Source organism: Haemaphysalis longicornis, unplaced genomic scaffold, assembly GCF_048455015.1.
Source record: "Haemaphysalis longicornis isolate Haplotype H1 unplaced genomic scaffold, Haemaphysalis longicornis Haplotype H1 scaffold_9, whole genome shotgun sequence".
NCBI lineage: Eukaryota > Metazoa > Arthropoda > Arachnida > Ixodida > Ixodidae > Haemaphysalis > Haemaphysalis longicornis.
Window position 1 is genome coordinate 51104843 of NW_027526460.1, and position 23491 is coordinate 51128333.

Consider the following 23491-nt stretch of genomic DNA (forward strand, 5'->3'; position numbering starts at 1 on the left):
TCCTTGTACTGCTTGCTTCATATTTTAAACTACCATCATCAGTGGTGGTCCTGTCCGCAGTTTGAAACCTTCGGACCTCAATATATATATATATATATATATATATATATATATATATATATATATATATATATATATATATATATGTATTTAAAGGTTGGCAGTCAAGAAAACCTCCGAAAGCAAAGGGTATGTGGTAGGTCATTGAAACAGATAAAGAATTAGCAGATAAAGAATTTCTGGAGGTCGTGGGTTCGGATCCCACCCGGCGGGCATTTTTTCTCCCCTTTCTTTCTTTCTGTCTTTCCAAAGTCTTCATCTGTTTCAATGACCTACGACATTCTCCCCTTTGCTTTCCGAGGTTTTCTTGACTGCCAACCCTTATTTCTGTGTTATTTTCAACGAGCCCCTCATTTCACATTCTGACTCGATATATATATATATATATATATATATATATATATATATATATATATATATATAGGTCAAAACTTGGGTGCAGACACTTGGAAAACACTGAACAAGGGTTTTATTGTTCCCAACAGTTGCGAAAGGAGAACCTTTCTTCTTCAGGGGTTATTTAGAATATATATATATATATATATATATATATATATATATATATATATATATATATATATATATATATATATATATATATATATATATATATATATATATATATATATATAGATATATATATATATCTATATATATATATATATAAGCTTTCCCTGTCAGAAAAACGGCGTATGGAAAAGTAACCAGAGGTGTACGTCATCTTCCACCAATACAGATTACCAGAAAATTAAAACGCGAAGTACTCAATTTTTAAAACCTTGGTGCCTTGCTCTGCCTTTCTTGCTTTAATATCCAGACATAACCCGTCATAGACACCTGGAACTTACCGAGTTGTCATTGCTTCCGAAAAGATATATCGCCCACGCTCTGCAACGCGAACTATTCCGGAACAATTCCGATACCCGGCTGGCCAAAAAAAAAAAAAAGCAAATAAATAAAAGTAGAGGACGTTTGGGGGCAAGAGAGGGCGTGGCAACGGGTAGCTTGCGTGGAGAGAGAGACGTCAAAACACGGAAATGTCAGAGCGGAAACGGAACGCGAGGTTGGGGGCGTGAATAGGAGGGGAGGTTAATTATTTTTGATGGTGATTTAGATAACGCGATGGAAGCGGCGTAACGCGGAAAGGCCAAACCCGTTCATCGCCGGGGTGACAAAGTGAGCGCGTTAATTACCCCGGTACGGGCACGTTTTCAAGGGTGCGCGCACGAGCGGGAGGGCGGGTCGGCTCTCACATGCTCGCGAATTTTCTGTGGTTTGCATTTCGCACGTTCGGCCTCTGCTCATTAACCCTGACTGCCCAGTTCGTTTTGCGAGAACGACATAAAGGTCGCGTCGTGTGTTTCTTTTTTATTTTGTTTGTACCCTGATATTTGTTTCTGTTGGTCGTGCCGTCATTCCGAATCAGGCTGGCGGACAGGACAATTAGCGCGGCTATTTGGCGGACCAAACGGGGTCCGCTAATCGTGTGATCGCGGTGAGATTAGGACGTGGCTGCGTTTCCTTCTTCCGACATTATGGAACACCGATGGCGTCGACTTTGCTTGGCGGCTTAATGCCGTATGACCTGTGGGCACGGAATGTGGCGTGAAGAGAAGTTGAAACGTTGTAGCAGTGCATGCCTAATACCTAAAAAGGATAGAGTATTGCTAGCGATTTGGGATTGTATTAAACAGTGGCGCCGCCTCTAACGAGCTCCGCCATACTCAAACAACGTTTACCCTTGAACAATTCGTATTTTATTGCAAAAATATAATTCCTTAACGTCACCAATACATGGACCTCAGCGATTAAATTACGAAAATTAAACTGGGGAACTTAAAGAAATTTGGCTTATGAATGACGGTGGAGATCTCAGATTCCTTTTTTCTAATTTTACAGAGGGTGTTTTCGGCTGTTCAATGATGCAAGGATAAAGTATGGTTTTGGTATCGACTATGCATTGCGAGCTACTGAGTATAATATTTGTCAAGGGCACTGGTACGCCGCCCTTTTTTTCTGTTCTGGACACCATTTTATATTTCTTGTTTTCCTTGTTTTTTTTTTTCGAACCCGCCAAATAAACCATTATAAGTTTTTTTTTTGTATTACGACAGTGTCATAATACCTCGCTAAAAGTCGTCGTCGTTGTTGCTTTCCAGGGCCCTAAATAAGCCCCACGCACTCAGCGCTGCACGACAATTACTAGCCTCGTGCGAGATAACGGCGCCAAAACTTTCAAAATTGACAACACGCCAAGCGCCCCCCAAGCGGCACAGAAATGCTAAAGCGCAATTTACAAGCAGCTCAGTCATTATCACACGCTTTCCCGACACGCTCTCGAGGAATCCCCGACACATTTGAAGAGAGCGATTCAATAAAGTCCATTCATTTGCCCGCTAATTTGAGGCGCCGCCGTAGAAGATACATTTCTCTTGAGTCCCTCGCGCTCCCTTCAACTAGTGAAAGTCGATCCCCCGCAGTCGAAACGATGACGACGAGCGAAAAAAAAAAATGTTTATGTACTTTTTTTTTGCGCGTTAAATCGCGAAGCAGACGAAGCGGCGGCAACACCCTGTGGTTCTTCGCGGGACGAAGAGGATGAAGAGCAGGATGGGGGATGGGAAGAGAAAAGGGAGCAGGAGGAGCGAGGGCGCGACGTTTGCGCCGGGATTTCTCGGTACCCAGGTCCACGGGGTCCAATTATAGCCTCCTAGATGGGCGCGAGATTGTTGAGGCGCTGTCGTCTGGGGAGGATAGCCGCTCCTCGCTGCGCTGTGCATTTCTCACTCCCTCCACCCCAAGCTCGTGCTTCCGAGGGAAACGGCGGTCAATAGCTCTGGGTCGCGGCGAGCGGTCCCCGGGCAGTGTAGTGTAGTGTCAGTGCGGGGAAGAGAATGGAGGCGGGTAGGGAGAGAAAGGGCGGGAGATACGAAAACAAAAAACAGCAGCGTATCGATTCTCCCAGAAAGTGTATGGATCGAACGCGAGGAGGAAGCTCGGGGGAGAGGGGGTTCGCGGAAGCGGGAAGTGCGAGATGTTTGCCCCTCCATTCCCCTCTCCCTTCTTCCTTCCGCCGCAAGGGAGCAGAAAAAAAAAAAGAAGACGGAGCGGAGTCGTATGAGAAAGAATAAAATGCGCGATTCGCGTAATGATCCGAAGAGCGTTAGGCCTGGTCGCAACGAGCAGACGAATTAGGGGCCGAATCTGTAAGGACCTGAGAGAATACAAATAACCTCGGCTGCCGACTATATATACTGCGATGGAGAGACGGAAAGTGAGGAAATGTTGACGTGTCTTTCTTTCTCCAGAAAGAGAAGAAAGAAAGGCGAGGTGAGAGGGGGAGAGAAAGAGAGAGAGAGAGAGAGACGGCAGGACACGCACTCGGGCGGTCCGTTAGTTCTAGCGTCCCGACGGGCGCGGAAGATCGGAGTGCTTTCGGTCGCAGACAAAGGGCTCGCCTCATGCAGAAGGCTGCACTCTCTGGAGCAGACGACAGAAAAAACAGACGATTCTCCGAGTTTCGAGAGAAAATAAGTAGCTCGAAAGGTGTTGAAAAAAAAAAAAGGAAAGAAAAGAAAGAGAAAGAAAAAAGAAGCCAGGTTGCACAAGCGAAGACGGAGCGAAATATACCATTTACTATAGTCAAGCTAAGGGAGATAAAAAGAGCGAAGACATATCCGCGGTACTAATTGGGCGTACGCAGCGCGGGTTTCCTGTCTGCAACCTCAACTTTCTTGTGTTTTTCCTGAGCTTCCCCTCCTTTTTTTGCTTTATTGGGTGTTGTTTTCATCCAGAGAAGCCGATGAGCGAGCACTTCGATTCGCGGTCAGCCTGCCTGATTAGCGAAACAAAAGGCGGCTGTCCGCAGAGCTGACTGTGGCAGAAAGAACGGGGACCGAAGGAGTTTTTCTTCCGCTTGCTGCGGTTTCTGTTTGGCGGACGTACAAACAGCGCGACAGCTAGGGTACGGCGGCGGGCGAACGTGCGCGAACACCGTGTCGCAAAGGCCGAGGCGGGTGAATACGACGCGCTGAAAAGGCATTAGGGGCGCTGACTAAGACCAGCGGCGTGGGTTGAAGAATTTGAGAATTACGAGTGCTTGCTAAGGGAAAACGGCCGCAAAGAAGAGTTCGGCAGGCGTCAAAGGCATTAAAAGCGACGGCGAACTGAGTGCTAAATTACGTGACAGCCCTTTAAATCTGATTACGGGTACAGCCGGACAAAACAAAACAAATACTCTTAAGGTGCTCATGCGCCATCTTTTTTTTTTTATTCCAGTTAGGTTAAATACTAGATGTCTCACTACCACGACGTTACCCGCTAAACATCACGGAAAAAATTATTTTTTAACGTGCATAAACACGCTGCTGTTTTTCACTGAAGATACCAGATCAACGGGATTTCGGGCGCCTTGAGCGTTTGGATGAAGTCATAGCGTGCCTTTCCCGCGCAAGCTACAGCTCAATGGAAAGAAATTCTGCTTTGCAAGAAAGACCATCAAGGTGTTGGGACATGTCGAGAGCAAAGAAGAGATAAAGGCCGATCCTGGCAAGATCTCCGCTGTACTCCATTTTCCCCGTCCAGGGCAGTCCAAGGACCTTCGGAGCTTTCTCAGCTTGGCTTCTTACTTTCGCCGTTTTGTATGTAATTTCGCAGCCATTGCTTCACCTCTATTCGATCTTTTGGCAGTCTGCCATGACTTGTGAGTCGACGAAGTAGTGTGAAGCCTCCTTCCAAGCCCTGAAGTACGCTCTCAGGTCCTGGCCAGTTCTCTGCCACTTAGACAATGCTAGGCCCACCATTATTCATAGGGACGCCAGCGGCTGTGGACTTGCGCTGTCCTCCTGAAGCATCGTGACGAACAGCTTCAGGAAAGAATGGTTTTTTACGCCAGCCGTTCCCTCTGCTGAAAAAAACTACACTATTACGGAGCAAGAGTACCTGGCAGTGGTTCGGGCGGTTCACAAATTCCGTCAAGACCTATACGGCCGTCACTTCACTATCGTGACCTCACTCTCTGCTGGTTGTTGTCTCTGAAGAATCTGTCCGGAGAACAAACAAGGGGCTGACTGAAGGAAACGCATCAACTAATAAGAAAATGAAAGCAAACGAAATTTCGTGAGCCATTCCACAGTTGAGGTGGATGACCAGCGAAGCTTGAGTCCTGAGTAGATCTTGCTGTATATATCCAAATGTAATTGAAGAGACCTGCATATTTTCAGGCGTCGGAGGAAGGAAGCGAACGGTAGGTCAATGCGGTTGCTCACCCTGATCGCACTGGCAGCGGTGACCTGCACGACCATGACGATCCGCAGAGGGGCCTCTTGGACGTAGTGGAAGCGCGTTCTGCCCAGAAGTCGCTCGCCCGCTTGATTTCTGAAAAATCGAAGAGGAAACAAAGAACTGTTTGGTCACGATGCTGTTGTATTTGAAGTAGGGCGACGCGGAGCAGCATCTTAGTTCACCCCCCCCCCCCTTTCTTTTTAACACGAAAGTGTTTTATTCCAGTATATACGAAGATTTCGCAGAAGATGTCGTATCCGTCACGGACGTGACGCCAGTACAACGAAGCAAGCGGCCTGTAAAGGGCGCACCCCCATGCACAGGGTCTTCTTGCGGGGAAGCAACCTTTAGTACTAAAATGTACGTTATACTTGGGGTTGTTCGTTTTCGGGTTTTATATTTTAACACGAGAGTGTTTTATGTCGGGATACACGAAGATTTCTCTGACGTCATATCCGTCACGGAAATGACGCCGGTACACCTTTGCCGTAGCGACCCGCCAGCAGGACGGTGCTCGCAAAGCAAACCCACCAGACAGCCGCCGACCCGCAAATCATGCTCAGCTGCAGATTTCTCTGCACATTTCCCTTTTGTGTTTTTCCGATTCCTATGACAGAGGAATCAACCTCAGTTTTTTTAGAAGTTGTGGGTCCTTTCAAAACGAAATGGGGAAACTAAGCATCCATTATTGTTATACTTGTGCACTAGTGTATACACTTCCGCAGCCGCAGCAATTTCCCAGGTAATAGCTGCCCGTGCCAGCGAAACCCGTGAGAAGTCGCACTCGAAAGTCGCAGTGAAGGTAAAGTCACTGCATGTTCTGGGGCTTACGAATTCCCGCGCACGCTTTTTAGTACACGTGATGTCATAAGCGGATGTTATTTTAAATGCAGAGCATTTCAGTAACTCACCATGTCACCCGCGTTGACGACCGTAGTCGTAGTCCGCACCCCTCCCCCTACAATATATATAAAAAATACTATCCGGCGCCTGGTTTCGATCCCTCGACCCTGCGGGCGGAACGCAATGTACATGGTGCTCTACCCACTGCGCCACAAAGCCGACACAGAATGGGAGGCTACGAACGCGCCCTATATCCTTGACTCATTCAAACTACGTCAAGAAGCTGCTGATACAACGCACTAACTACCACCAACTCCCCAAACACTAAACGTTAACGCAATACAACCACCCCCTATGCGACGCATTTACTCGCGTCCCCCTCGCGGGGAGATGGTCCCAATTTTCGGACCACTCGCTGCCCGGCCTTTGACCGACCACCCTCACGGGTATTCAGGCGTCGCTGTTTTTAAATGCAGATAATTTCAGTAACTCGCGATGTCACCCGCGTTGACGTCCGTAGTCCGCACCGCACCCTCCCTACTATATAAAAAAATTCCCTCGCACTTCCCCGAGGGGGAGAGTGTGTAAGTGCGAATGCACGGTTGTTGATTGCGCGATTACGGTGGATATCGTGATCTTGGAGTGGAGAGGAGGCGCCCAACACCCGCAGTCACTGAGCGGAGAGAGGAGGAGGAGAGTAGCGCCCGCCGTTACGGCGAGGGCTACACGAGCGCCCTCACCCGTCGGAATGCGGAGCGCCCGCTACGCGAGCGAGAGCGCTCCCGCCCGAAGTGGAGAGGAGGTGCCCAACACCCGCAGTCACTGAGCGGAGAGAGGAGGAGGAGAGTAGCGCGCGCCCATCTCCCCCCGTTGCTAGGGAAGACGAGGAGGAAGACGAGGAGCGCGCGCACTCGCAGCTGTTGCTATGCGGACGACGGCGGCGGACGATTCAGGCTCGCTTAAGAAGTGCATTCGCACTTAAAAAATACTATCCGGCGCCAGGTTTCGATCCCTCGACCCTGCGGGCGGAACGCAATGTACATGGTGCTCTACCCACTGCGCCACAGAGCCGACAAAGAATGGGACGCTATGACCGCGCCTTATATCGTTGACTCATTCAAATTACTGCTGACGAGCGCTCTCTCGTGAGCAGTTGCCACAAGTGCAACAACATTAACGTAACTACTTAACGTCGTGCGCCCCCGGAAATGCTCTGCATTTGATCGTGCCCCTCGCGAGGGGGATGTTTCACTGCGTCTTCTCTAGGTCGCGGGACCCGTGGCGCCATCTGGCGGAGGCGCGGCACAACTCGTAGCACTTTCTTTGAAAAAGCGCCTCGAAAGCGCGGCAAATCTGAAATAGGGATGACGCGCTTTCGAGGCAATCTTCCGACGCAGCTGCTTTGTGTACAGACTCGGCGGCGAGCGTCCCGGGATTCTGGTGCCGACCGAACCCCATTTTTTTAACCAGAAGTTCCCTGCCGTTACGATTTACACGTAGACGGGGGCGTTGTCTCATTACTCCTAGAGGAGGACGTTCCCATGGAGGCATGCCTCCGGAGAAGGGCTCTGGATCGAAGACGCTATTTAGCCCGTGCCATTTCGCAACTCCTCTCCCTTGCGGAGAGCATTCTAGATGTTTCTGAAAACGTGAGACCGTTTCGTCATATGTTTGAAGCGGAGGAAGAGGTACGGCCTGTTCAAGAAGGTCAATCCGAGTGTGGCGTGGGAGACCTGCAATAGTACGGATCAAGGATCTGTTGAGGATTTCTAAGTCCTGCAGATGTCGGGGACTGAGGTCGTAAACAGGGAACCCATAAGTAATGCGGCCATGAGCCACTGCTCTTCCTAGCACTTGGCATGAGGCTTGTTGAGCACCGCCGTATTTGTTGGAGGTGCATCGAGGCACGCCAAGTTGTGCGGAGATGCCGAATTCAACTGCGGGGGCTGTTACAGCTTCCAAGTTTCAAGCCAAGGAGACGTATAGTGCCATTTTTAGACGTGATATCAGTATCTTTTATGCAGAGAATGATGGTCTGAGACGGATTCGTGTCTCGTCTGCCATCGATGCTGATAAGTTCGGTTTTCTGAGGAGAGATGTCCAAATTAAAAGTAGATAACGTCTGAATCAAGCTAAAAACTGCAGCTTGTAATTCAATTTGCATCTCTTCTTTGGTTTGATAGTCCTGCGCTTCTGTCCAGACAACAATGTCGTCAGCATACATGGCAAACCGAGCAGATGAGTCGATTTCTAGTTGCCGAGCAACTCTGTTCATGGCAAGGTTGAAGAGAATAGGCCGAGGAGGGACACCTGAGGGACCCCCCAATCAAGGTAATATGTAGTTGGATCACGCCCTGGGCAACTTAGTCGTATGGGTCTATGTTGTAGAAAATTTCGAATCCAAGCTTGAGCCTTGCGACTTGGAAATACTAGGGCAAGCTCCTTCAGGATTCCTTCTTGGTTCACGCTATCAAAAGCTTTATGCATGTCTAGAGCAAGTATAAAATCTGGTAAGTGCCTTCGGGAAGTGCGATTAATGACTCTCCTCAGTAACCACAGATCATCATGGGTCCCGAGATTAGGTCGAAAACCCGTTTGTGATGGGTGGAACCAGCCAGTTCTTTCAAGGTGGTGTTGCATTCGATTATGTAGCAATCTTTCAATTAATTTGCATATGGTCGGTGTTAAGGCAACAGGACGGAGATTTTAGGGCCTACGAGCATCTTTTCCGGGCTTTGGAAAGGGGGGAATGATAGTTGTCTTGATGTGTTCCGAAACTTGGCCTGTATCCCATGAATTGTTCACGATGTCAAGAAGAATTTGTTTAAGGACGATAGTCTTTCTTGGGCTACTTAAACCCAGAAATTTTGGTCTGTCTGTGTGTCTGTCTGTATGTCTGTCCGTCTGTCTGTCTGTGACTCGATTCAGCCACCCAGCCAAAGTAAAACAATGCCTGCGCAATAGTCTTATATAGTCACAGCTAAATGTGTCCGTCTCAGTCCGGTGTAATGTTCATACTTGTCAATATTGTTGAAGAACAACAATACAGTACGCATAAATAACACAACAAATTAATACAGATGTGATATTTGCAGCGTTCCTTTATAAAAAATCGTACATGTTTGATTTTGGCGAAATTAAATACTTCATCAACTGAAGAAAAAAATATCACTCCGCCGTCGCCTGCTGTCGCCCGCGCCATATAGCTTCTGGCGGCATTTCAAGAAATGAAGTGGCAAGAGTTACGAAAGGTTCTACTAGATAGGTTCCACGTTCTGCTTGGAACGCACTTGGACTAGGGAAACGCGGTTCTATAAACGTTGAAGTAGGGCGCCTCGATTCACACGCGTCTTCGCCGTACGGCAGCGTTGGCATCGAGACACCCGGTTTGGAGCAGTGGAACGCGGGAAATTTAAAGACTATCGTCTTTTGACGACATTTGCAACGAAAGGAGCAGATACGCGGGCAATTTTTTTTTGTGTGTGTGGGGGAAAATTCACGTCATTTGTTTAGATGAAAACCTTGGTTGCAGAGAAGAGCTGTCACTCTCATTCTCACATAAATACACTTAAATAAATTACGTACGTTGAACACGTCAGAGGTGCCCTTAACAGGAATTTGAAACTGACGTTTATTTCTCTTTTCTCAGCGCTTTTCGAGGTTGGCCACCGCGAAGGGAAATGTATTTTAGCTTTGGTAAAATTTACCTACTTCAAACAAATTACGCAAAGCGCGGGCGGTAGAGATAGTCTTCTATAATGCGAGATTACAGTAAGTTGGAAACACTAGAAAATCCTTCAATCGCCACCTCTAAATGATTTTCATTTCGTCTCGGTGAATTAGTTCGCAAAGAACGCCGACTTTTTTTCTCTGGACGAGCTCATGCATAGATAGCTCTGGCACAGAGTAAGCGCGGAGTAGTAAACAGTGTATTGCACAACCTCGCTTTACCCAAAACGAGATAAAGCATTACTTAAGGGCAATACCTTTTATGCGATTGAGCTCATCATTGCTTCGCGCTCGTTGAGTAACCCTCCAAGGGACCTGTTTTGCGTTTTTTGGTACCCTAGATAAAAGCTCCGTCCAGTGCTAATATATGTCCGCTCAGTATTGTCATTGCATCGTGCGGGACAGCATCAGTGTTGCTCACTAAGAGATATGCAAATAAGTATACGGAGCGCAGATCACCGTTTAATGTACGGTAATGCAACCTTGAAGAGGCCCGCCCTCTGTTTCTGTCACTCATTCGTAAACGGCACCAGGACTAATGAACAAATGACGGCTTCTGGCTGAAGAAATGCCGCTCATCCGGCCTCTTATCCTCTAAGAGGAAAAAAGAGGGGAAGCGTGTACAATAAAAGAAAAGGAGAGGTGGAGGTAGGGACAAGGGTAATTAGAGATAGACTGAATACATCAGATCAGATTAATAATGACTCGTCATCAAATAGTACACCCGCGCTCAGTATGGCCTGCAACCCGCTTCATACAGGTATCTTCACAGATATCTTCGGAGCTGCTGGCCGTGCTTCGAGGAGGGCGGCCACTCGAGGAACTGCTTTGTCCCCCCCGCAGTGCCAGGGAGTGGGACCAAGTGCTCCAGCTCCACAGCCCACTCCGCTACAACAACATGTAACCGCCCAGGTTGCAGTGGAGTGCGGCTGCTGATGCAGCTTTTCTCTCTCTGTGTGCGTGTGTGTGTGTGTGTGTGTGTGTGTGCTTTTCTGCTATACCATTGTGTTCTGTACCTTGATGTTTAGTGTATATGTGTAGTGTTTATATTTATTCGTACTTTGCACAACTGTTGAACTCGTATGTGTGTTTATATGTATTCGTACTTTGCTCAGTTAGTTTAACTCCTCTTTTTTTCCTCACTTATGTGGTTTATATATGTTCCTTGTTACTGTTGCCTATGTGTTATATACGTTACATGCTAACCATCTATTCTATCCTCCTATTCTGATGTACTCTTTCCTCTCCTCCCCCCTCCCCCCTCTTCGATACCAACAGGCGTTCCGGTGTCCGCCCCTAGGCGAGACAATTTGCGCCTGCTGGTGGACTTCCCTCTCTTCCTAAAAAATAATAAACACATACATACAGTACTTCCGTTCTGTGTCCAGGGGTTGAAAATGAAGTACACATTAGGTGCATTGTGTCCTAATGCATCAAACCTCCTACTACCTTTTATGATGATGATAGTTGGGTTTTATTGGCGCAAGGCCGACTATGGGCAAAGAGCGCCAAAGAAGTTACTGAATTATGATGAGACCGTACATACTAAAACATGTGACTAAAAGTAAAGTTGATGCAAAACAAAAGACAATGGAGATGGCTGGTGTATAGGGCCAGGGTGATTACACATGATATGACAAGAGCTGCAGAAAGTTTACCTCAGCTAAAAACTTAAAAACACGTTGACTAGAAAACATCGGTTCGTCGGCTAAAAAGTATGATGGGTGCAAAGGAATGTGTCGTCCGTATAATTCAGGGAAATGTTTGTGTCGTGTTGTGTCAAGTGCCTTGTATGTGATTAGTATGTGGACTACGGATAGGCCCTTTCCACACCTGCTACACGTGGGTCCCGAAGTTCCAGTGAGCAGGTGGGAGTGCGTAACATGTGTGTGGCCTATCCGCAGCCTAGCCAGGGCGACTTCAGTGTATCTGTTGTGTGAGTCAGTTATGTAGCGCCCCAGTTGTGGTTTTATTACGTGTAGTTTGTTGTCTGTTTGTTGACTCCAGTGTAATTGCCATGTGTTACGAAGCTGTCGTCTGATGTGTGTCTTTAGGTCGGTGTAAGGTACTGTTGTAACGTCAACTGTAGTCATGAGAGCAGCATCACCAGCCATTTGGTCGGCGGCCTCATTGCCAGGGATTCCACAATGCCCTGGTACCCAGCATATAGTTATTTCAAGATTTGAGGCATATGCAGACATTAGTACCTTGAAGAGAGCATTTATCACATAGTTTTTAGATGACCTTCCTAATGACAGTGCCTGTACAACGCTTTGAGAGTCTGTGTACACAATGGACTTGGGAATTTTATGTTTGATGATGTGGTTTGAAACGAGTAAAATGCCATATGCTTCTGCCGTGTAAATACTGTTATGAAAATTCATTGTTTTGCTTACATTAAAATTTGGTCCGTGCGCTGCACAAGATACCGTAGAACCAGTTCTCGACGCATCGCTATAGAATTCTGTGCACCTGTACTTGTCCTGCAGGAACAGGAAGTGCTGCAGAATTGCATTCCTGGGTACCTTATTTTTTTCTACAAGAGTGAATGACAGGTCGCATGATACAGAACGAAGATGCCATGGTGCGATGGAATTATGAATGGGTGTCTTGTGCGTGTCTGAAAGGGGGACATTGAGTGCAGAAGCCTCCTCCGATACTACCTTTTATGACAAAAAGCAAGTGTTTTGGTGATATTATCTCGAAATACAAACCGGGTGCTGCACGTCATATTGAGTGCGGGTGTACATCAAAGGGTGATTTGCGCTCCGCATAGTTTTTTTATACGGCGCTTAGTTAGCGACACTGATGTTGTCCCGAAAAATGCGAGGACAACACTGCGTGGACGTATATAATACACTGGAAGGAGCTTTTATAGAAGGTATATAGATACTTCGCCAGAATGTAGATATGGTGAAGTAGACTGCATAAGTTGAAGGAGAGAGAGAGAGAGAGAGAGAGAGAGAGAGAGAGAGAGAGAGAGAGAGAGAGAGAGAGAGAGAGACAGAGATGAAATCATGACTCAACACTGAGAGCGTCAAATGTTCCCTGGCCATGCAGTGGCAGGGGACTACCTCACCAGTAACAGCCGGGGCACCTATACGGCGTTGTAGGAGCGGCGAAAATCAAATTTGGAGCTCGGCGAGAGAGGGGTCGCGAGGGGAGGGCACGGGTATATTGTTTCCACGTTTCACACTTCAAACGCGCCGGCACACAGCCGAATCCGTCGCTGCAAAAGAACGCCAGCGGCAGTGCGCGGATGCGTTGAAAATTTTCAAGTGAACGCGGATCGGGAGGCCGCGTCGTCCATCCGTCGCCCCAGGCCACTCCAAAAATGGCCGGCGAGACCCTATGGCTTCCGAAACGAGGTTAAGAGAGACCAGCCAAACTCGGTCCATTTCAGCTCCGGGAGGAGACGAATTTGGAAGGAGGAGCACCTGCTCCCACGTACCTTTCGAATACGTGGGCCCTGACAGTGTCCACAGGACACAACAGAAGTACTCAGGGTCAGGTTGAGCTGCTCGAACACGGTGGCGATTTTATTTTTAAGTCAGCGAGAAGATTGGCGGCGTCAAAAAACGAAAAATGACGCAGCGAGCTTCTTGTCCCCTTCACACCTTTCTTTCAGCGTCAATTTTCTGTTTCCCTTTTATTTCTGAAAAAAAAAAAAAAAGCTAAGACGGGAACACTCGCCTAAAGTTGAAAATTGTGAACTGGAAGTGTCCAGAAGTCAGAATTCCGAGCCCTCCGTCAAACATGTCACGAACAGTTGCGTCTGCTTCAAAGTGCCGTGGCACACCCCTCTGCACTCTCTGACAGAACTTTCGAATAAGGCTAGCAGTTTGTCTTGAGGCCATGCTATAGAAGGATGATGTCAAATATAGTAGTATGAAACACGTGGTAGAAGGTCTTGATTTGATTGTTTATGAGCTTTAAGGCGCCGACGCTACACAGGCGATGAGGCGCGCCGTAGTGGTGGGCTCCGGGTTAATTTTGACCACCTGGGGATCTTTAACGTACGCCGAAATCTCGAACACATGGGCGTTCTTGCTTTTCACCTCCATCAGAAAGGCGACCGCCGCGGCCGGGAATCGAACGTGGTAGAAGGTTACAGAAAACTACAGCTGAATTGAGTCACTGAGTACAGCTCTCTATTTTCTCGCTGTGTGACCCCTGACATCCTCGTATTACGTCATGTTTATTTGAATTACCTGAGGCGTTATTACGCACAATGGATGGTTTTCCGCATTGAGTCCCATTGTTCAGCAGTTTGACACAGTAACACAAAAAAACTGCGGTTGATTCCTCTGTCATAGGAATTAGTAAAACACGATAGGGAAATGTGCAGTGAAATCTGCTGCTGAGCATGATTTGTGGGTCGGCGGCTGTTTTGTGGGTTTGCTTGGCGAGCGACGTCCTGCTGGCGGGTCGCTTCGGGAACGGTGTACTGGCGTCATTTCCGTGACGGATATAACGCCAGTGAAATCTTGAGGTATATTGGCATACAACGCTTTCGTGTTAAAATATAAAACCCGAAAACGAACAACCCTTAGTATAACGTTCTCTTAAGTACTAAAGGTTGCTTCCCCGCAAGAAGACACGGTGTGCAGGGGTGCATCCTTTACAGGCCGCTTGCTTCGTTATACTGTCGTCACTTCCGTGACTGATATGACGTCAGCGAAATCTTCGTATATCCGGGAATAAAACACTTTCGTGTAAAAAACGATATCTTTTCGTGGAAATCAATGAACCAAGGAACGGAAAGGCGCTCAATGAACCAAGGAACGAACAGAGGAGAGGTGGTGAGGCAAGCGAACAGGGGCAGTGATGTTTCGGTGCAGTTTCTTGGGAGCTTTTTCCCTAGGGTGCCGGCACCCTGTTGAAGAGGCCAGCACCGACCACTGAAAATCCTTATCACCTGCGGTAGAAGTCCGGGTGGTTGGCGATCACGTCCCAGGTGCTCCGGTAGTCGCACAGCGCGTTCTGCTTGGTCGGCGCCCGGTCGTCGTGCAGATGCTCGTCCTCGTCGCAGAACTGGTTCACCTGCGCGCCCCGAGAACGCCTCGTTAGCGGTGCCACCCTCGATCAATGCCTGTCGGCCACCACCTTCGGGGGGACCCGATTAATCTCGACCCATTTCCGGTCGATGCGCGCTATCAGTCGAGACGCAGCGGCGCCACCGCTACCAGCACCGCCCGGCTCCTCGTTAAAACGCTATTAGTTTGTTTCCTCCGAGCTTCGCCCTTCGATGCACCCTGCGTGTCCTCCTGAACGCGCTGCTCGCGCTCTTCAGGTGTGCGCGGAGTTGACGACGCATCGTGTTCACATGGCGGCAGTTCCCGAGGCTCTGATACCTGTTTGTTCTCGCAGACACGCTCGAAGGGTATCGGAAAATTTGTGCACTGTCGCTGCCCAATAACGTAACTGTTTTCGAGTATTGTATGCATCAATTAAAAAAATTCTTTAAAAATTACAGTAGATTTTTTTTGGCATCGGGCAAAGTCCGCACCAAAGTTTCGGTTTGGCACCCATCGCACGTTGTGCCTCGCTCCTACTATTCCTTTCCCTCATCATTTCTTTCAATGTCTCTACCTCGTGTCATAGGTTTGCTTTGTTTGATCAGTTATTTTCCTCAAACGTCAGACAACACGATTACGTTGGCGTTGACTTTCGGCATAGTAAACGCAGTTCTGCACCGATCGGCCTGCCTGCCCATAGATGTTCTACGCAGGTACCACTAGCCTCAAAGGCAATAAGTAGACAGAAAATAACACTGTGTAGAGAGGTTCGACGATGTGATCTGTCGTGATAATCGGGCGACAATAACCAGGAACATTTTCGGCCAAGATCACTCCGCCGGCCGGAACGCGGCGCCTTCCGGCAGAGAATTGCTTTCCGCCAGAATTTCGCCAACTTCAACTTTTTGCCGGTCCGTAAAAATGATTTATGTATACCGTCGCTTGAACATTTAAATCAAAGCTGTCATTGCGGCACTCTCACTAATGTTGTATGTGCTTCTGGAGGCACGAGACGCTGGTGAGGTTTGTGATGCTTAGAAAACATGACGTAAACTGTCGCTTAAGGATTATTTGTGGAAGATAACCCGTTGAAACAGCACAGAGGACCACACGAGTGATCGTCCACTGTGAAGAAATAGCACTACGATGCTAAGAGGGAACGCGCTCAAAACACTTGCGGCCACTACTATGGAAGCAGTAGTACACGGTATTTAAACGACCAGCCACTGAACGCTATGACGCCTTGTGCATAGACTTTAGAGTGAAAGCACGAGCGCAGTAAAGCAGTTTTTTTTTGTTAGGTAATGAAATGTAGAGCTCTCTAAGCCCAAAATAACTGCTAGAAGCTACTTAATGCAAAAGTTTCCTTGCCGCGAGAATAGGTTTAGGTGTTTTTATACCCTCGACTCCGAGAAGCCGCGTTTGATCTTCTTTTTGTCTGTTCCCCAGTCCCCACAAGGCGCAGTATACTGTGGAAGATAAGGAGACGCAGCAACCAGCAACAACGATTGCTATTCAAACGAGTTGGCGTCGCGCATTGGAACATCGAGATCTGCCGAAAGGAGATCCAACACCGGTAGAACAAAGGGTATGGCTCAGACTCTGAGGTCGCATTGATTGAGGTCTTTTTTGCTTACGCACGCATTTCAGTGGCTAATTTACCGAAACCAAACGCATTCACATTGTTTTGTTGGACTGGGGAAGCTTAGTAGATAATGACACAAACCGGGGCATTCATCAACCCCAAACACTCCTGTATACTGCCTTATATTGCTATGCCTAATGGAGGAAATATTCCAACCCACACTCAAGCCTTGTCCATCTCTCATTTACTGCTACTGCAGTTCTCAACTAAAGACGTTCGTATGATGCAACTCCGCTCCAGTATTGCACACGGATGGTGCACATTCCGTCCTCAAACATCGTCGGGACGCTCTTCACGCCTCGTGCGCGAACCTCACATGCGGCCAGACTTCGGCGCAAAGTGACTTTCCTAGGCAAGCCGTGAGCGGCAGCTATAGAGATTGGGGCTGACACCGCGCGGTTGGTCGTAAATTTCAAACTCATGAATCAATGAGCGCTCAAATGTTACGCAAACATGCACCCGCGGAGGAGGCGCTCCCTGTCTTGACTTGGCTCGGGACGGCTTCTCTGGCGTGATGAATGGACGTCGGGCCTAAATGTGCCGCCCCGGGGAACAAGGCGAAACCTAGACTCGGCAACGACCGTCCGACCGGCGGGCGAACCCTGATAAGTTATGACGCAACCCACGAACGACTCCTCTTTTACCGAGTGCGCCCCGAGCGGTAGCAACAGCGATTAGATAAGGAGAAAGGCTTAGCACTAGCTCATGATTCGGAAGCCACTCCGCCGATGTGACTAATAAGCTTTTAGAAAACGTCACCAACAGCGGGGACAAACCAAGGCGTCTCTACCTAATCCTTTGGATGAGGATAAGGTGGTATAGGCAACGGCGCTTCGGACTTCTGAGCCGGTGTGCTGTCGGCAGACTAGCAGTAGCAATGCGTGGCTGCGAATTTTCTGTATTCTACGACGATAGATAGGGCGCGTCGAGCGACGATTATGGAGGTGAAGTTAGGGGAGAATTTACGGGGAAAACAAATTAAACGAGAATGTCGTGGTGAAATGGAAAAGGTATACGTCTGGATTACGGCACGGCAGCTTGCCGAAAAGAACCTGTCGCTAGGGGGGCACTGCGAAATCTTTGCAAGATAAATGCCGCGGAGAATGGGAGAGAGGAATAAAGAATGATGCCACGGATTGCGTGAACGGTTTCGAAACGGCCGCACCAGCGGGTAACTTGCTCGGGGAGAAGGTCACCCGCTTTGTGCAGTTCACCCGTTACCTGCGATTGCGACACGGCTATCGGACCAACAACGCACCCGTTTTTGTACCCTGGTCTCATTAATGTGGCGAAACTTCTCTTTTTCCATTATAGTTGGAAACTTTGCGCTTTTCCCTCGTATTGTTTATTTCCAAACCTCGGGAATCTGTTATTTAAAAAAAATAATTTGTTATATCATGTTTTTATTACGGTCACAGCAATACAGACATCTGCGGACGTGAAGCCCGAGAATTGGAGTACTAAGCGAAACCTGTGTACCTCCCGTGGTGATCCTACCATTCATGCCACACGAAGACGCGTTGAACTTCGCCTTTAAGTTTAAAGAGACCGTATGTTAATACGCACGTATAAAACTCACCGTGAAAACCACCATACGGGAAACTAGTCTTCCATTCATAACGGTAAACCTCTTTCCATAAACGTAAGAACAAAACAAACAAAAAAAAGCTCTCCAAAACAAGGAGGTTATTTGCGATGAGCAACAGTGACGTCCACTTTGTGATGTTACAGCGAATCTGTTAGCCTCCCGTTGGTCAGAAAATTTCGTGTCGTACACAAAAAACCCAGACAGGACCCATCAGCTCTCGCCTAAGACGCCGAGCGCGTGCGTCAGGCTAATCCGGCGTGCAGCATAGAGCTCAGTATTCGTGTAAACAAACAAAAAAACGCAAAACAAGCATTGAAACTGCATGATGGATGATAAGTTCTGGTAAAGATTAGGCTTGCAGCTGCTCTCGAAAGGGGAGGGTGGTTAGCGTCATTCTATGGGCTAGCTCATACGTCAGGCTAGGCAGGACCCAGCAGTTCTCGCCCAAGACGCCGAGTACATGCGTCAGGACCCAGCATTTGCCGCCAAAGAAGCCGAGTGCAAGCAACAATCCCGCCGAGACAACGAGGAGCACTTCATAACTTCCCCACCAACATGTGTATAGTGGTTTACAACAAGTGCGCTGGACAGCCACATTCGCAGGGCGGAATTACATCTATCTATTTGGTCGTTGGATTTTTTGTTTATCTCGACAGCCCGCGTTTCAGCAGGGACGTTACGATTGGAAGTACTGAATGGCTGTATGAGCTGAGAGAGTGACTTACTGATGTAGGCCGCACGCGTGTATAGACGCGCGATGTGACGAAAGGGCAATGAAGAAGGATATGCTCACGTTTGGGAGCGTCTGCAGCGCCATAATGGAGGAGAAGACGTTCTCTTGGGTCCGGTTCGGCAGGGCGTGGCAGTCATCTTCCCGTGGACGCCCCGTCAGAGGGTCGACGCGCGGGACACAGGTCTGTCCGGACGTGGTCCTGCACGGAACGACAGCACGGTTCGGACAGGGCGTACCAAACAGTCGTACTAATGCATAGCCGCTATTTCTTCGCCACAAAATTTCCATACCTCGCTCTCTCTTCCTCTCCTAATTGTAACTGCACTCACGTTCCCATTAACAGCCAAACTCACGATCGCACGCACATTAACAACCACAGTCAAAACCATGCTCATGATTACTCACAGCAATACTCACAATCCCACTTGTAGCCACAGTCGCGCTCACAATCACACTTACAGCCAAAAGCACACTCACAATCACTATCACAATCACACTTACAGCCAAAAGCACACTCACAATCACTCTCACAATCCACTTGCAACCACAACCACACTCACAATCACCCTCACAATCCACTTGCAACCACAACCACACTCACAATCACCCTCACAATCCACTTACAACCACAACCACACTCAATCACCCTCACAATCCACTTGCAACCACAATCACCCTCACAATCCACTTGCAACCACAACCACACTCACAATCACCTTCACAACCCACTTGCAACCACAACCACAACCACAATCACTCACTCACTCACTCACTCACTCACTCACTCACTCACTCACTCACTCACTCACTCACTCACTCACTCACTCACTCACTCACTCACTCACTCACTCACTCACTCACTCACTCACTCACTCACTCACTCACTCACTCACTCACTCACTCACTCACTCACTCACTCACTCACTCACTCACTCACTCACTCACTCACTCACTCACTCACTCACTCACTCACTCACTCACTCACTCACTCACTCACTCACTCACTCACTCACTCACTCACTCACTCACTCACTCACTCACTCACTCACTCACTCACTCACTCACTCACTCACTCACTCACTCACTCACTCACTCACTCACTCACTCACTCACTCACTCACTCACTCACTCACTCACTCACTCACTCACTCACTCACTCACTCACTCACTCACTCACTCACTCACTCACTCACTCACTCACTCACTCACTCACTCACTCACTCACTCACTCACTCACTCACTCACTCACTCACTCACTCACTCACTCACTCACTCACTCACTCACTCACTCACTCACTCACTCACTCACTCACTCACTCACTCACTCACTCACTCACTCATGGGCTTGCCCACACATTTATTGCCTCATCCAGCTGTAGGCTTACACCCAGACGCGCCTAAAACCAAGAAAACTCTGAGAATGCCAAAACACTGACTTTTATTGCACTGAGTAACAACAGGGGGCGCCGTCTAGGAAACCTGGCGTGTGATGCAAGCGGCTATCACAAAAAGCCGAGACATCGCACAGGATGGAATTTTAAGGCACGGAAGAGGAGGAGGACGGAAGCAGGAGGGCGAAGAAAGAACAGCTACACAGTCTCGATTCAGGCCGGGCTAATGTTTTGTTCATAGCGCGTAATTCAAAGCGGCAGCGGCCATTATATGACGGCTCTCCTTTGTACGATAGGAAGGCGAAACTTCAAGACGCGCGACCAATTCAAAGGATCGGAAAATTAGGCTTCCTGGGGGAAAATAGAAGAAGGAAAGCTCTTTGTGTTCGGCGCTTCCGACGAAGGCTCTTCGGAGGCGTCTGGCCAGGCTGCGCCGACGTGAAGGAGAAATGGAGCGGCGCCGCTTTATGCAAACGAGGGGGGTAAAAGTATATTTCTTTGTATATCGCATGAGCGGAAAGGGCAGCCGAGCGAGAAATGTCGCGGTGGTGCATAATATTCGTGTTTTTCATCAGAAAGTACACAATTAGGAGAGGACGTTGCACAGTCAACGTATAGCCAACGTAGCCACTGTTTCTACCCGACCCCTGAAGATACAAGTTTGCGCGGCGCAGGGACTGTATATAAATAAGGCCGGGGACTATTGCATGTTGAGCAGCGGAATTGAAATAAAAGAGATCTTTCCGAGGGTTACGCAGACACTTTAAGACGCTTGCTGTGAGGAATCATTAGCCTAGTGATGATAAGACTAGTATGAGCTTATTTTCACTAGCTGAACTTTATGAGGTGCTTTTGGGCAAAGCGGATGAAGAAGTACGGGAAAGTAGAATACAGATAAACGGGGGAACGACCGTCGCTGTCCAGACCCCTGATCGGTTCGAAGGAATATTACGCTCTGTGAATTGGGAGTCGGGACACACCTTATGTTTATTTCTAGCACGCAATGATAAAATGTCTACGATCACGTCGCGATTTACACACACATGCCGGCACGGGCTCCAAACAGGAAGCTTTCTAATGCCTGCTCCCTGCATCCTTGTCTTCAGAGGTGGTATCTTAAACTTCTTACGGTATATATATTTTTTGGGGTGACTTACCAAGGTGTCGAAAATACAAAAAGTTTGAATGGGGGTTTAGTGCGCACTTTAACACCCGTGCAGTAGAGGGATGCAGACAATTCCAAACATTGTTGTGGGGCTTGATTTTAATCCGCGGAGTATATATTTAGTCCGCTATAGGGGTATTCACACGAGAGAGAAATCCGCCGTTTCGCTCCTAGGAGTGCGCGCCACGTGACCCCTACGTCACGGTTTCTCTCCGGCGCACCGCCTCCGATGGGAGATCGGAGCTTCTGCTCGCGAGCTACAAACCCTCCGACGCTCCGCGGCGGAGGAGGCGGGATTTCGTCTGCTCGTCGGGCAGCTGGCCGCGGCTGAAGTTCTAGGGCGGTTGCAGGCACTCTATTTTTATCGCTTCTTAATACATCGGACGCGAAAATGCGTGGCGCACATGACAGGCGCACTGAGGGAGCCACGTATACCACCAGCACGGGCGCTGGGCGAGCGGCGGCCGCGGCCGCGAAGTGGCGCAGGCCGGCGCCGGTAGCTCGAGCGACAGCTTGTTATTGCTCCCCAAGGCGCAAACAAAGCTGCGTATACGAGAAATGGGGTAATGATGTGATGGAAAGTTACTTTAAAAATCGTCACCTGAGCCGCTTAGCGCCGATCGAATATTCGCCGCAGTGTTAAGCCTAACATCAGTATGCGGGGCTGTAGGTGGGCCGGCCGGCTGCTACCACGTCGCGCGCCGTTCTCTGCACGCGGCAGCACCTGCATCGCGTCGACGACCAATTTTTGGTCGGTTGACAAGATCAGTACGTATGAGCTTAACAGAAATTACCGCCGTCGCGGAATCGGCGGTGCTACGGCAGCTCTGCTTTAGAGACAGGCGACTGCAAACAGTGAAGTCCGTCCGAAAGTCGCATCCTCCGTGTGAGCGAAGGAGCTGGCCGAGTGGAACTCCGCCTGCGGTGACGTCACGACCTCCCTCGGATTTCTCCGCTGAAACGCTCCGTCGTGTGAATACCCCTTATCAAGTGCAGTTAAATTAGCATGTCATATCGCCACAGTGTACTTCTGCTTGCTTTAACTTCCGGCCCCCTGTTTCGACCCTCCAGGCTCGCTCGCTCGCTCACCCACTCACCCACCCACTCACTCACTCACAAACCCACCCGTTTACTCACTCACTCACCCGCTCACTCACAAACCCACCCATTTACTCACTCACTCACTCACTCACTCACTCACTCACTCACTCACTCACTCACTCACTCACTCACTCACTCACTCACAAACCCACCCATTTACTCACTCACTCAATCACTCGCTCACTCACCAACCCACCCATTTACTCACTCACTGAACCACTCAACCACTCACCCACCTACTCACTTGTTTGCTCCCTTACCCATCCACCCACACACCCACTCACTCACACGCGCACAACCGGGATACTATACGTAGGTAATTTGAAAGGGCGGAATATTTAACATCTCTGCAGCACGAATCCTGACAGGAAGCAAAAGTTATACAAGATAAAAATATTGAAAGAAGGAGAGCCGGGTTCTGTGTCAAGTCCAAAATGCAGCGAAAAACAGCGAATGAGAATTCAGGAGTCAGATAAGCGAAATGGCTGACGGGGTGTGAAGCCCCCGAACAAGCCGAGCTTGCCCACATAAATTAAACTCTGCAAAGTGAACGTGCGAGACGTGAAAAACGTGCGCTGGAGCACCGCTCATGCACATACGCCGGAGAAGCAATCAACTTTCCACAAACGCGGAGTCACACACCCTACTCCAGTCTCGCTGACGTTGACGGACAAGCCTTTTAGGTTAAATCTCCCGCGCCTTCCTTGACTTTCACATTCTGCGCCCAGGTTTAGTTTATTCTCTCTTGTGTAAAGCTGATTACTCAACGCACGTGTTCTTTGGAGCATATACGCAGGAAAAGAGAGGACAGGAAAAAAGAAGATGTAATTATGTGCGAATATTTTTGTTTCTTTTAAGACTGACGTAAATGAAAAAAAATAAAATAAAAAGTGGCGGGCGAAGTAGCGTGGGAAGACGTATATAACCATCCTAAT

General features: G+C 48.5%; 1 protein-coding gene across 1 annotated transcript in view; it reads right to left on the reverse strand.

The window, feature by feature from the left end:
* LOC144153178 (calcium-activated chloride channel regulator 2-like) overlaps positions 1–23491 on the reverse strand; it is a 452168-nt gene that overhangs the window by 32471 nt on the left and 396206 nt on the right. The window contains exons 6-8 of the mRNA XM_077684827.1: positions 18960–19098; positions 14834–14958; positions 5328–5436 (exon numbers count right to left, since the gene is read on the reverse strand). Of these exons, the coding sequence (XP_077540953.1) occupies positions 5328–5436; positions 14834–14958; positions 18960–19098 (373 nt within the window). The remainder of the gene's footprint in view (positions 1–5327; positions 5437–14833; positions 14959–18959; positions 19099–23491) is intronic.